This window comes from Helianthus annuus, chromosome 6 (assembly GCF_002127325.2).
Source record: "Helianthus annuus cultivar XRQ/B chromosome 6, HanXRQr2.0-SUNRISE, whole genome shotgun sequence".
NCBI lineage: Eukaryota > Viridiplantae > Streptophyta > Magnoliopsida > Asterales > Asteraceae > Helianthus > Helianthus annuus.
In genome coordinates, this window is record NC_035438.2 from 30,793,175 (window position 1) to 30,806,905 (window position 13,731).

At 38.4% G+C, this 13,731-nt stretch overlaps 1 protein-coding gene across 1 annotated transcript; it reads left to right on the forward strand.

Annotated features, from left to right (window-relative positions):
* Positions 1-2,175: 2,175 nt before the first annotated feature.
* On the forward strand, positions 2,176-12,318 carry LOC110903742 (ATP-citrate synthase alpha chain protein 1). The gene is made up of 12 exons (XM_022149525.2): positions 2,176-2,381; positions 2,864-2,980; positions 3,282-3,458; positions 3,693-3,854; positions 3,970-4,050; positions 10,727-10,778; positions 10,887-11,001; positions 11,100-11,181; positions 11,274-11,471; positions 11,614-11,730; positions 11,806-11,922; positions 12,018-12,318. Exons 2-12 carry the CDS (start codon positions 2,882-2,884, stop codon positions 12,087-12,089), a joined length of 1,272 nt encoding a protein of 423 aa, XP_022005217.1. The 5' UTR covers positions 2,176-2,381; positions 2,864-2,881; the 3' UTR covers positions 12,090-12,318.
* Positions 12,319-13,731: the final 1,413 nt, after the last annotated feature.

Consider the following 13,731-nt stretch of genomic DNA (forward strand, 5'->3'; position numbering starts at 1 on the left):
AAAGGCGGAAACAGTCAAACAACTTAGAATCAGTGATAGAAAGGTGTAGAAATAGAGAATTATACTTAAAACAAGTTTCTCATTGGTATTCAACTTGATTACACGGTGAAAATTGGGCAGCACTTCGTTACACACCAACTGATTTCGTACCAAATGAGATACTACACTTACCTATTTATAGGCAGTTGATTTCGCACGAAATGACCACTTGTCATTTCGTACGAAATGACCAATGTTGATTTCGTACGAAATGACCAAATGTCATTTCGTGCGAAATGACTTCCATCAAACATAAAATTACATATTTGACACTTTACACCCCTATACAAGTTACCGACATGACCTAGACTTTAGACGTAGGCTATAGACATTATGCACCGACAATTATGTGGTTGTTTGTTAGGTGTTTTGTTTTGGCTCTAGCATCTTACTAGATATCGTTGTTTTCAGAAATAAAAGTTACAATTTAGTAGAAAACATGCTTAGCTTATGCTTAATAATATTAAGGGTACTAGATCTGTGGTAGTTGGCGGCTTGTGTCGAATGCTAACATATAAAAAAAGGAATAATGAATTTTAATAATCTCAGCTATTGTTCATTGGCCGACAACGGTTCCAACTTCAAAAATTCTCACTAGCGGGCTCATCTTTTCACATATCGGCCTTCAATAGACCCTGACTAACAGAATCCTAATGCCGCTAGTCTCCGGTCACCGGAAAAATGTTTTTGGTCGGAAAAAGGTTCCCAAAGATCCGATCCATGGTTACAAATAGGTTTGGGACGAAAACTTTGAGTTTTCCGGCTAAAAAGTTGAGTTTCCCAGCCAAAAAGAATTTTTACGGTGAAAAAGGAGTTTTTTCGACGACCTTAATAATTGGGCTTTTTACTAGAAAAAGTTTCTAAAGGTGCGTAATAAGGTTACAAAGAGGTTTCAGTCGAAAAGGTTGAGTTTTCTTGCCAAAAATGAGTTTTCCGGCCAAAAACGTTTTTCCGGCGACTGGAGACTAACAACGTTAGGATTCTGTTAGTCATGGCCCATTGAAAGCCAATATGTGAAAAGATGGGACCGCCAGTAGGAAATTTAAAAATTGGGACTTTGATCAGCCAACGATCAATAGTTGGGATTATTAAAATCTATTATTCTTAAAAAAAACATGTAACCAAAGTTAACATGTAAGACACACGATGGTAAAAGCGACATGTTTTTCGCCGATTGAACAAGTGCGACTTGTATAACCAAAGTTATTTCATAGAATTACTAAAAAATATACAATTTTACAACAAATAATAATAATAAATAAATAAATAATAAGAAGAATTTGTATAAAATATTTATGTTTGAATTATAAAACTTCTTGTTATTTCTCTTTTAAATTTTCGCATAAAATAGCCAATCATTTTAAGTTATAACACAATACAAAAAATTTAAAACAATTTAAATATAAAACAAGTTAAACGGGTCAATCCGCCAGGTTAACCGAATACGAGCACTTTAGCTAAATGTGTTTGCGCTTCGACTCAAAATTGACATAAGACCGTTTGGACCAAACGAGACCCACAAATCTCATGTTAAGTTTATGTCATATTTTCGTGTCAATCATAACTAAAAGTGAAGAAGTCAAAATCATAGTTCTCTAAAACATAAAATTACCAATTTATTTAATTTATTTAATTTATTTTCAAACTCTGAAACACTAATTAATTTAAAAAAAACTCATGCACTTAGGGGGTTCGGAGTGGTGTCGGCAAAAGGCATCGGCACCGATGTCTAACCAATGCCGACTTGTTTACCGAATTGGTTTTACCGATTTGGGGAGAAAAATCGGTGAGGGAACACCGATGCGGGGAGAGGGAGGAGAGGGGAGAGAGTGGGGGTGTGTGGTGGGGTCTATGTCATCTCAACCAATCAAACCTTTTTCCTTTTTTTTAAATAGTTTACCACTTTACCAAGTGTCTAACCATTGCCAACACTTTTGAACATAGTTTATCACTTTAACATGACACATTCTTATTGATTGATTTTTTAGTTTGTCACTCTCAAGTGTCTAACCACTCTATACACCCTTAATTGAACAAACCAAAAGTTTGGCAATTTGTTTCCATTAACTATTCTGTGATACAAGTTTTACTTATGGGTTTTAGCCTATGAGGTGTCCGGTAGCCGGTAGTGATCATCAACCTCCATCTAGATGACTCTTCTTCCCGCTAAAATAAATACCCAATTTTGTCAAAAAATGTAACCAAAAAAATTATAAATTAATCAAACCACCCCACCAAATTCAACTATAAATTTGTAAGTATCAGTTCAACGATCTTTAGTATCGGTTGTGTCATATCTTTCAAGCAACAACAACAACGCCAGCCGCTACCATCCACCACCAGTAAGTTTCAAATTTCATCAATCTTTTTTATTTATTTATTATATGACAATTTATGATCTGGGTTTTTGTTTAACCCAATCAATATATACAAAAGTTAGAATCTTGAGCAATTTATGATCTGGGTTTTCGTTAAATCCAATCAAAATTTACAAAAGTTAGTATCTTGAGCAATTTGTGATCTGGGTTTTTGTTTAACCCATATAAAAATGTACAAAAGTTAGTATCTTGAGCAATTTATGATCTGGGTTTTTGTTAAATCCAATCAAAATTTACAAAAGTTAGTATCTTGAGCAGTTTTTGATCTGGGTTTTTGTTAAATCCATATCAAAATATAGAAAAGTTTGGATCTTTGAACAATTTATGATCTGGGTTTTTGTTAAACCGGTCCAAATTAACAAATGTTTGAATTTTTATTATGAATCTGATGTGGGTAATGTGGATCTGAGTTGAGATCTGTTGTGTTTTTTCTTTTTGGGTAACAGGGTTTTAAGGAAAAGAAAATGGCACGCAAGAAGATCCGAGAGTATGATTCCAAGAGATTAGTGAAGGAGCATTTCAAGAGGATTTCTGGTTCTGAATTGCCCATCAAATCTGCACAGGTAAACATTTATTTCAAAATTTTATTTTACCTTTTTGATTTATAGCTTTTATTTGGTGCCCTAGTTCTTATAATTTCATTTTCCTTTGTGATCTGTGATTTGGAACTTTAGTTATTCAAATTGATATAATAACTGTCAAATTGAGAGTTGGAGGATGTAAAAACTTAAAACAATTAACATTTGATTTGGAGGAAAGGACCTAAGGTTTATAAGTGGTGGTTACCATGGATTTACTTTATACAACTCAAGCAGGATTTGACATGAGATAGTTAATTGATCATTAATCTTTTTGGTGAATTAGATTACGGAATCGACCGACTTTAATGAGTTGGTACAAAGGGAACCATGGTTATCTTCATCCAAACTGGTTGTGAAACCTGACATGTTGTTTGGAAAGCGCGGAAAGAGTGGACTCGTTGCTTTAAATCTTGATCTGGCTCAAGTTGCTGAGTTTGTCAAGGAGCGGCTTGGCAAAGAGGTAACTGTTACAACTGTATTGGACTTAAGTAGCATAATTCACACTAATCATCTGACTAGTTTTTGAAACCACATAATCGCTTTGACATACATACGTACATATATCAAAACACGCCCTTAATCTTTTTGAAGTCTATTAGACACCATAGGTATTATGTTTCAAGGTTACTAGATACTCTTTATCAAATTTAATTGGATCTAATATGAGCTTGTTAAAACTTTATTGACTTGATAGGTTGTGATGGATGGATGCAAAGGACCCATAACTACATTCATTGTCGAACCATTTGTTCCACACAACGAAGAGTTTTATATCAACATTGTTTCTGAGCGGTTAGGGTGTAGCATTAGTTTTTCAGAATGTGGAGGAATCGATATCGAAGAGAACTGGGACAAGGTACACAGAGGCGTGTCTGTATAAGCATTATATGTATATATATGCATCTTCCTCGTTTTCTATTTATTTTTACGATTGGGTCCGTAAATCACATTTTTATTCCCTGTATTTTCAGGTTAAGACAATCTTTTTACCCACAGGAGCAGTGTTGAATCAAGAGACATGTGCTCCTCTTGTTGCCACCCTCCCACTGGAGGTGAGATTGTTACTTTTGAATGGGTCAATTCGGTTTATTCTCAACTGGTCAAATTAGTTGAATTGGGCAAACGGGCTTAAAGTCACCCAAAGTAATTTTGAATGCATACAACCTCCTCAATCGATATTATTCAAAGAATTAGAGTATCATTGTAATGGGTAGGGATATGGTAAAAAGTGTCTAAAATGTAAGAAGGGTAAGAAGTGTTTTAAACCATTGGATATTTGATCTAATGGTTGAGATCAATAGGGTATAAAATGTAAATTGTGTTTTAATTAGAAGGACCTTATGTAAAAATTGAAGGGCAATAGTGACTTTTCCAACATTTCAAATATGGTAACCGTTTCAAAACCACCCATCAAACTCCTAAAAATCAGCGAATTATATGTAACCGCCATCAATCTCCAAAAAAAATCAGCGAATTTCTTCATACTTTAAAACATTCCCAGATTTTTAAAACGTAATCGCAGATTCAAGTCATGGTGTTTTAACTGGAGACATTGTTGATGGCGTGGTGTTTTATCTGGAGACATTGTTCATGGCGTAGTGTTTTATAAATACAAAACATTCCCAGATTTTAAAACACCATGACTAGGATTCAAGTCATGGTGTTTTATCTGGATACCTTGTTCATAGTGTGGTGTTTTAAACATCTATGATTCAAGTCATGGTGTTTTATCAGGAGACCATGGCGTGGTGTTTTATCTGGAGACATTGTTCATAGCGTGGTGTTTTATCTGGAGACATTGTTCATGGTGTGGTATTTTATCTGGAGACATTATTCATGCCGTGGTGTTTTATCTGGAGACATTGTTCATGGCGTGGTGTTTTGTCTCCAGATGTTTAAAACACTATGCCATGAACAATGTCACCAGATAAAACACCACGCCATGATTCAAGTCATGGTGTTTTATCTGGAATCCCCAGCAACCTTCTATGAATATAACACCATACAACTTAATAAAACACCAGAATAAAACACTATGATACACATTAACCTGCATCGCTGGATTCCATTGAAATTGATATAAAACACCAGAATCGAAAAAAGGCGCAGACGTTAAACAACTGGAATGGGGATATCGATTTGATAATCCTTTATGTATTTATAATTAATGATGATTGAGAGATACGTATAACACAATCGTATGGAAATTACAAAATTCGTTCAAATCCCTAAACAATCTCATGGACGGTTATTTTTGGATCAGTTATGTTGAATTTGAATTAAATGACAAAAATGTACAATTACAAAACTACCCTTTTGAATTAATTAAGAGGATGGACACTTGTCATTCCAGGAATATTTCTTACACTTCTTACAAATTAAGCACTTTGTACAGGATCCTAAACCTCATTGTAATAATATTGTCTTTTTTTAAGCATACTTTGATGCATTAGTTATTTATAATCTATGCAGTTGATATCGGTGATATATCGGTTATGGGTCCCCATGTAAAATATCGGTGTCAAATATCTGTACCGATGTTATTGGCGATATTGACTGATATTTCCGATATTTGACCGATATATCACCTAATAGAATAGACCTAGAAAATGTATTTTAGGATGTGATTTGTAATTATTATCTTCCCATATTATTGGGTCTTGTATTCGGTATATATGTATGATCATGAATGAGAAAGGATCAAGGAATGAAAACCATATCTTTCATGGTATCAAGAGTCTAGGTTACCCTAGCGCCGCCCCCCCCCCTCTCTTTGCCGATCGTCCTGTTCTTTGCCGATCGTCCTGTTCTTCACCGATCCTCATGTCTTCCCCATCTATTCATCCTGCTATCACCGTCAACAACATCAAGAACTCGGTCCCCTTAGTTCTTGATCAACAAACCAACCATTATAATACCTGGGCCGAATTATTCAAAAACCACTGCAAAGCTTATGATTGTTATGATCATCTTCAACCCAAGAAAACCGACACCTCTACCTCCACCGATAAACAAGCCGCCCCCTCTTCACCTAAACCTACCTATTCCGAGTCATGGGAACGTATAGATGCCATTGTTTTACAATGGATATACGGTACCATCACTCAGGATCTTTTACATACCATCATGAAGAATGACAACACCGCTTACAGTGCATGGATCACCCTCCAAAACCTTTTTCTTGACAACCAGGAGTCCCGCACCATTGACCTTCAAAACAAATTTGCCAACACCCGTCTCGATCAGTTTTCTAGCATGTCCGACTATTGCCAAGCTATGAAACTCATGTTCGACCAACTCACCAGTCTTGGCTCCACTACAACCGAAAAGCAACTGGTCATGCAAATCCTCACCGGCCTCAACGACCAATACGAGAACATTGCTCTCATTCTCCAGCAAACCGTTCCCCTCCCGGATTTCTACAATACCCGTTCTCGTCTGTGTCAGGTAGAGGAACGCAAAACGGCACAAGCAAAGGTCTCGGCACAAGCTGCGGGTACAGCCCTCACCACCACACCGGACACCTCAACTCGTCGTGATAACAGCCGGGATCGGTCCCGGAGTGACAACTCCGATCGCCGTAGTGATAACTACAACAGCCGAGGACGCGGACGAGGCCGGGGTCGCCGAGGTCGCGGCTCCTACGGTCGGGGCAGGTTCAACAGTAATGAACAGTACTACAATGGAAATCCATGGCAAGCACCACCTTGGGCCGGCCCACAAGCTTCTTGGAATCAATGGCCCACTATACCACCTTGTCCCTATCCATCGGCTCAGACCCAACCGTCAAACCCGGCCCAAGGTATTCTAGGCCCGAGACCTTCAACTTCGGGCAGCGGCAACAGCAACTCGGCTCACTCTTACAACACTGGGTACTCACCCACGGATATTGCTCAGGCCCTATACAACTTGGCGCTCCAAAACAATGACTCCTCCTGGACCATGGACACCGGGGCCTCAGGTACTATGTCTCCTCAACCAACTATGTTCTCATCTATTTTTAATAGCATTATTCGTAACATTATTGTTGGTAATGGCAAAACCATTCCGGTCTTGGGGCAGGGCGACATAACCTTACCACCACCCATCCCGCCCTTTAAGCTTAAAAACGTCCTTTACGCACCTAACCTTGTCAAAAACTTAATTTCCGTAAGACGTTTTACCACTGATAACCAATTATCTGTTGAATTTGACCCTTATGGTTTTACTGTGAAGGACCTTCGGACCAAGAAACCTATCCTACGGTGCAATAGCTCGGGGGATCTCTACACTCTCAGCCCGTCCAACATCACCCACCTTTCTGCTGCTTCTACATTTGCTGCTATTTCCCAAGACATCTGGCATCAACGGCTTGGTCATCCAGGGCCCGCTGTTTTACAAACTTTAAAATCTTCATCTTCAATAAAATGTAGTTCTCCTAAAAATAACTCTAAACTTTGTTCTTCTTGTATTTTTGGGAAACACATTCGTCTACCATTTGCTACTTCGTTTACACATACTTTAATGCCATTTGATCTTATTCACAGTGATGTTTGGACTTCTCCCATTCTTAGTAATGGGGGACACCGTTACTATGTCTTATTTTTAGACGATTACACCAATTTTTTGTGGACTTACCCCATAGCAAATAAATCTGATGTTTTCACCATGTTCAACATTTTTACCAACTTCGTGAAAACTCAATTCAATCGCAACATAAAACAACTTCAATGTGATAATGGTCGTGAGTATGTCAATTCTCAGTTTCAAACATTTTGCAAAAATAATGGCATGCATTTTCGTTTTTCTTGTCCCCATACTTCCTCCCAAAACGGGAAAGCCGAACGTAAAATACGCTCTATAAACAACATTATGCGAACCCTCTTGGCCCAATCCTCTATGCCTAACACATATTGGTCCCATGCACTTGAAGTTGCAACCTACCTTTTAAACATCATACCCTCTAAAGTCCACCACTTTCAAACACCTACCCATCGCCTTTATCATATCCATCCCGCATATGATCACCTACGTGTATTCGGGTGCATTTGCTACCCTCTCATTCCCCACACGACCATACACAAACTTGCATACCGCTCCGCCCCGTGTGTTTTTCTTGGTTACCCTCCAAACCATCGCGGTTACAAATGCCTAGATCTTTCCACTCACAAAATCACCATTAACCGACATGTGCTATTTGACGAGACCATATTTCCGTTTGCCAACAAACTGCAACCCCCTCTCCAAAATTATGACTTTTTGACCGATCCCATACACCCACTGCTCCTACCCCACTTTCGTTTTCCACCATCCACAACCCCCACGGCCCAAACCATTCCCGTGTCACCTGCCCACCCCACTCCCACCTCGGCCCACAGCCCTATTCTACCAGCCCAACATCTGCCATTCAACCCCTCACCCCATATTAGCCCACTGACCACTTCGAACCCAGCCCAACCTACATCTCACCCCACCCCAACCGAGCCCACTCCTCACACCCACTCCGACCAACCCGAGCCCACTCAACCCTCCCATACCAGCCCATCCCTTACACCTACTACCACCGCTCCTGTGCCACCGCCACCTACTCGAACTATGCACACACGTGCTATGTCGGGTATTACTAAACCTAAACAAGTATTCAACCTTCACAGTACCTCCATCTCTCCTATACCCAACAACCCTAAAGACGCCCTCTCCAACCCGGACTGGTTTAACGCCATGACACACGAATTTAATGCTTTAATTAAAAATAATACATGGGAACTAGTTCCGAGGCAGGCAAATATGCATGTTATACGCAGTATGTGGTTGTTTCGGCACAAATACAGGTCGGATGGAACATTGGAGCGATACAAGGCACGGTTAGTATGTGATGGTCGTACACAGGAGGTTGGTGTGGATTGCGGTGAGACGTTTAGCCCAGTCGTCAAACCCGCAACTATTCGCACTGTATTATCACTTGCTTTGTCTCAATCTTGGTCGATTAATCAGTTGGATGTCACTAATGCGTTTCTTCATGGGAATTTAAATGAGATAGTTTATATGTACCAGCCGATGGGGTTCCGACACAGAGACTTTCCGGATCACGTTTGTCGTCTTAGAAAATCGCTTTATGGTCTCAAACAAGCTCCCAGAGCATGGTACCAACGGTTTACGGATTTTGTGGTGTCTATGGGTTTTCTGCAAAGTAAGTGTGATAATTCACTGTTCACATATCATCACGGGGGTGATACAGCGTATCTATTGATTTATGTTGACGACATCATTTTGACGACGTCTTCGGACATCTTACGCACGAAACTAATGGGATCACTTGCATCCGAGTTTGCTATGAAAGATCTTGGTCAGCTTAGTTATTTCTTGGGCGTTCAGGTCACTCGCTCCGCCAACAACATGTTCTTATCCCAACAGACATACGCCAGAGATATTATTGCTAGAGCCGGTATGCAATCCTGTAACTCGGTCGCCACACCAGTTGATACTAAACCCAAGTTAAGCACCACGTCTAGTCCTACTTTCGACAATCCGACGTTATACCGTAGCTTGGCTGGGGCTCTCCAGTACCTCACTTTTACACGACCAGATATCTCTTATGCCGTGCAACAAATCTGTGTACACATGCATGCCCCCACTATTGATGATTGGAACGCTCTCAAACGTGTAATACGTTATCTTCAAGGCACTTCATCCTACGGTCTCACACTGTCTCCTTGTAGTCTTGTTTCTCTTCGAGCTTATACAGATGCTGATTGGGCAGGTTGTCCAGACACGAGACGTTCCACTTCTGGTTATTGTGTCTACATGGGTCCGAATCTTCTTTCCTGGTCGTCAAAAAGGCAGTCCACTGTTTCTCGCTCCAGTGCCGAAGCTGAATACAGAGCCGTTGCCAATGTGGTTGCTGAAATTTGTTGGCTGCGAAATCTCCTCCTTGAGCTTCGTCATCCGCTACGGACCGCCTCTCTCGTTTATTGTGACAATATCAGTGCCATTTATCTCTCTGGCAATCCGGTTCAACATCAACGTACAAAGCACATTGAGCTTGATATCCACTTTGTTCGTGAACAGGTGCAACGAGGCAAGGTCCGCATATTACACACACCAACGCGTTTTCAGGTCGCTGACATTTTCACCAAAGGTCTACCGAAGGTTTTATTTGATGATTTCCGGTCCAGTCTCAACATTCGGCCACCTCTCGCTTCGACTGCGGGGGTGTAATAGAATAGACCTAGAAAATGTATTTTAGGATGTGATTTGTAATTATTATCTTCCCATATTATTGGGTCTTGTATTCGGTATATATGTATGATCATGAATGAGAAAGGATCAAGGAATGAAAACCATATCTTTCATCACCGATATTCCCAATATCAGTACCTTTCTTCTTAGTTCTACCATTCTTCTTTCTTCTTATTTCTGCGATTATTATTTTAAGTATTAGTTGTTAGTTGTTAGTGTTAAATGTTGGTGTAAAGTCTTAAATTGCTATATATATAAATTCTGCATGATATTAAAATTACCGATATCCCACCGCGATAACCTATATCTCAAATATTGGTCCTTGACTGATATCCGATATTTTACCGCATTTACTGCTTAATTTATAATATAAGGACAAAAAAGTGTTTGCAAGTCAACCCCACCCGACTTGGCCCGATTTGACCTTTTAGCTGATCCGCCTGTACCGTCCATCGTGCCATAGAGTTGTGCATATTGAATCTCTAATGCTCATTTTTTCTCACGATGCAGTACAAATCTGAAATCGAGGAGTTCATCACAAACATATATTCCCTGTTCGTAGGTAAAATCTTATCGACTTTTGAAATTTCCATTCTTGTTACTCACCCATGTAAACATATGATAAATCTAGGCCAATATCATCATAAATCTCCATGTTTCTTGCATATAGATCTCGACTTCACTTTCTTGGAAATGAATCCGTTCACTCTGGTCAACGGAAAGCCTTATCCTCTTGATATGAGAGGCGAGCTTGATGACACTGCTGCTTTCAAAAACTTCAAAAAGTATATTAACTTTCTCTATTCCTAAGTTTCATAATTATTTATTAACCTTCAGTTATTATTTATTAACAGAAGTTTAAAAAAATGGTATAATCTCGCAGGTGGGGCAATATCGAATTCCCAATGCCGTTTGGAAGAGTTATGAGTCCTACTGAAAGCTTTATCCATGGACTTGATGAAAAGGTGCATATGAGTATACAAACAATATTTAAATGTTTTTTCCTTAATCGTGTTGAAATTTTGTATTTTAAATGTGTAACTTCGATCTCTTGCAGACTAGTGCATCTTTGAAATTCACGATTCTTAACCCTAAAGGCCGCATTTGGACCATGGTTGCCGGTGGTGGTGCTAGTGTCATCTACGCAGATACAGTTGGAGATTTAGGTTATGCTGCTGAGCTTGGAAATTATGCAGAATACAGCGGTGCGCCCAATGAAGAAGAAGTTCTGCAGTATGCTCGAGTTGTCATCGACGTAAGTGACAGTTTCGTTAATATTCATTTGTGGGTGCCAGTTTCATGAAAGTAACATTTATGGTCTCACCCTTCTACATTAAACTGAAAATGAAAAAAAATAAAAATAAAGGTTCAACATTCTGCATTTTTTGAAATTTCAGTGTGCAACGGCGGATCCCGATGGTCAAAGGAGGGCGCTTGTAGTTGGTGGCGGAATCGCAAATTTTACTGATGTGGCAGCCACTTTCAATGGCATCATTCGTGCGATGAAGGAGAAGGTAATTTGTTTGATCATATGAAACTAAAGGGGCAAAACTGACTTTTTGGTGTGGTTTTTTTATTAATGTGTGTAGGAAGCGAAGTTGAAAGCCGCGAACATGCACATTTATGTACGACGGGGAGGCCCAAATTACCAAAGAGGCCTTGCTAGAATGCGTGCGCTCGGGGCTGAAATTGGCATCCCTATTGAAGTACACTAAACCTTATTTCTCCTTGCACTTGTTTCATTTAGTTTTCAAACTTTTTAAGGGTAAATTGGTCAATTTACTATGATTTGGATTTTTAGGTATATGGGCCAGAAGCAACAATGACAGGAATATGCAAACAAGCAATTGAATGCATCATGGTTGGTGCTTAGATTTGGTGGATCTTCTTGGACTTATGTTTCATTGTTTAATGTTAAAGTTTCAAATGAGAGATTGATAAGAATGTTGTAACTGAAAACAATTTTCATTTGTATTTGTGGGTTTAACTAAGGCATTCGCTATAGTAACTCAAAAAAGTTGTATGATGTAACTCAAAAAATAAAGTCATGTTTTACATTGATCGAAAATAATAAAAATGAATACCAATACCGGTTCCGGTAACAACAATACTGGTACCGATGTTGTTGGTCAATGCCGACTCAGTTCTTCACCAGAACATCCACATCATTTCGAATACAACCCCGTTTTAAAGAAAACTTCAAATACAACTCCGTTTTAGATAAAATTTATATCGAAATGTAAAGAAAAAAATCTAACGCAACCGCGTATTTAGCGTTTATAAAAAACGATAAGAAAAAAAACAAAACTATAGGGTTAAAAACGTATATTATTTGTAGTATAAAGAGCTTAATAGAAACTTATAAAAAAGTCAAAGTTACCTTCACGCAAGTTGGTAACTGTTATAAACTGTAGGGTTAAAAACGGATATTATTTATATTGTAAGGTGTTTAATTGAAACTAAAAATAAGCAGATAAAAAAAAGTCAAAATTACTATTAACATAAGCTGATAATTGTTATAGAGCTTGATCATCTAAGCATTTGTGGTAAAATAACATGTCTTTGCAAATTTGACTCTCTTTATATGTATACTAGCAGGATGCCCACGTGATGCGGCGGGAACGACACATCGCATTACGATACTCGTTTTTTGTAGTTTTCTTATTCATATGATATTTATTGTAGTATCATAGTGATAGATATACATGAAAATCGAAGTAATCGGGTAATCCATTTCATTGTGATGTGCATGGTTCGGTCGATTCGGTTATTATCCTCAACCGAAGCCGAAACCAAAGTAATCGGTTAGTCTATTATATTAACCAATCGGTTTTCGGTTAATCACTTCGGTTTATTCGGTTAGATTGTCGGTTTTTGGTTTGGTTCATTTAATTTCAGTTAATAGCAAAAACCAAACTTGGGCTAAAACTTTTGCTTAAGAAGATTATATGAAACTGATGTATAAATACATGAAATGAAAGTATACATATATGAAATGGATATATAAAACACGAAATATATGAATTGGAAAAAAGCTAGAAATATATGAAAATATGAATGATTCGGTTCGGTTCAGCTAAGTTTGGTCAAACGATAGTACAAAAATTGATAACCGGTTTTTGGTTAATTTAATTTTCGGTTAATCCAGTTTTTGATTGATTTCGGTTCGGTTTCGTCTGTTTTTGGTTTGGTTTAGGTTAACGATTTAGTTATTGCTCATCGATAACCGATTTTGGTTAATAACCGATAGGTGCGCGCGCGATGCGGCACGAAACACAAACATTGAAATGGTGTGCATTGTTCGGTTGGTTAGATTATTATCCTCAACCGAAATCGAGGTCATCGATTAGTCTATTTTATAAACCAATCTGTTTTCAGTTAATCGGTTTGGTTATCATTTAGATTGACGGTTTTTGGTTTGATCATTTAATTTTAATTAATAGCCAAAACCAAATTTCGGCTAAAACTTTTGATTAGAAATACATTAAATTTATGTATAAATACATAGGTACATG

What these genes read in the sequence shown, in the direction of transcription:
- LOC110903742 (XM_022149525.2), top strand. Translation starts at nt 2,882, where the DNA reads ATGGCACGCAAGAAGATCCGAGAGTATGATTCCAAGAGATTAGTGAAG. An exon ending in CATATATTCCCTGTTCGTAG is followed by an intron (nt 10,779 to 10,886) that starts GTAAAATCTTAT and finishes TCTTGCATATAG; the next exon opens with ATCTCGACTTCACTTTCTTG. An exon ending in ATGCTCGAGTTGTCATCGAC is followed by an intron (nt 11,472 to 11,613) that starts GTAAGTGACAGT and finishes TTGAAATTTCAG; the next exon opens with TGTGCAACGGCGGATCCCGA.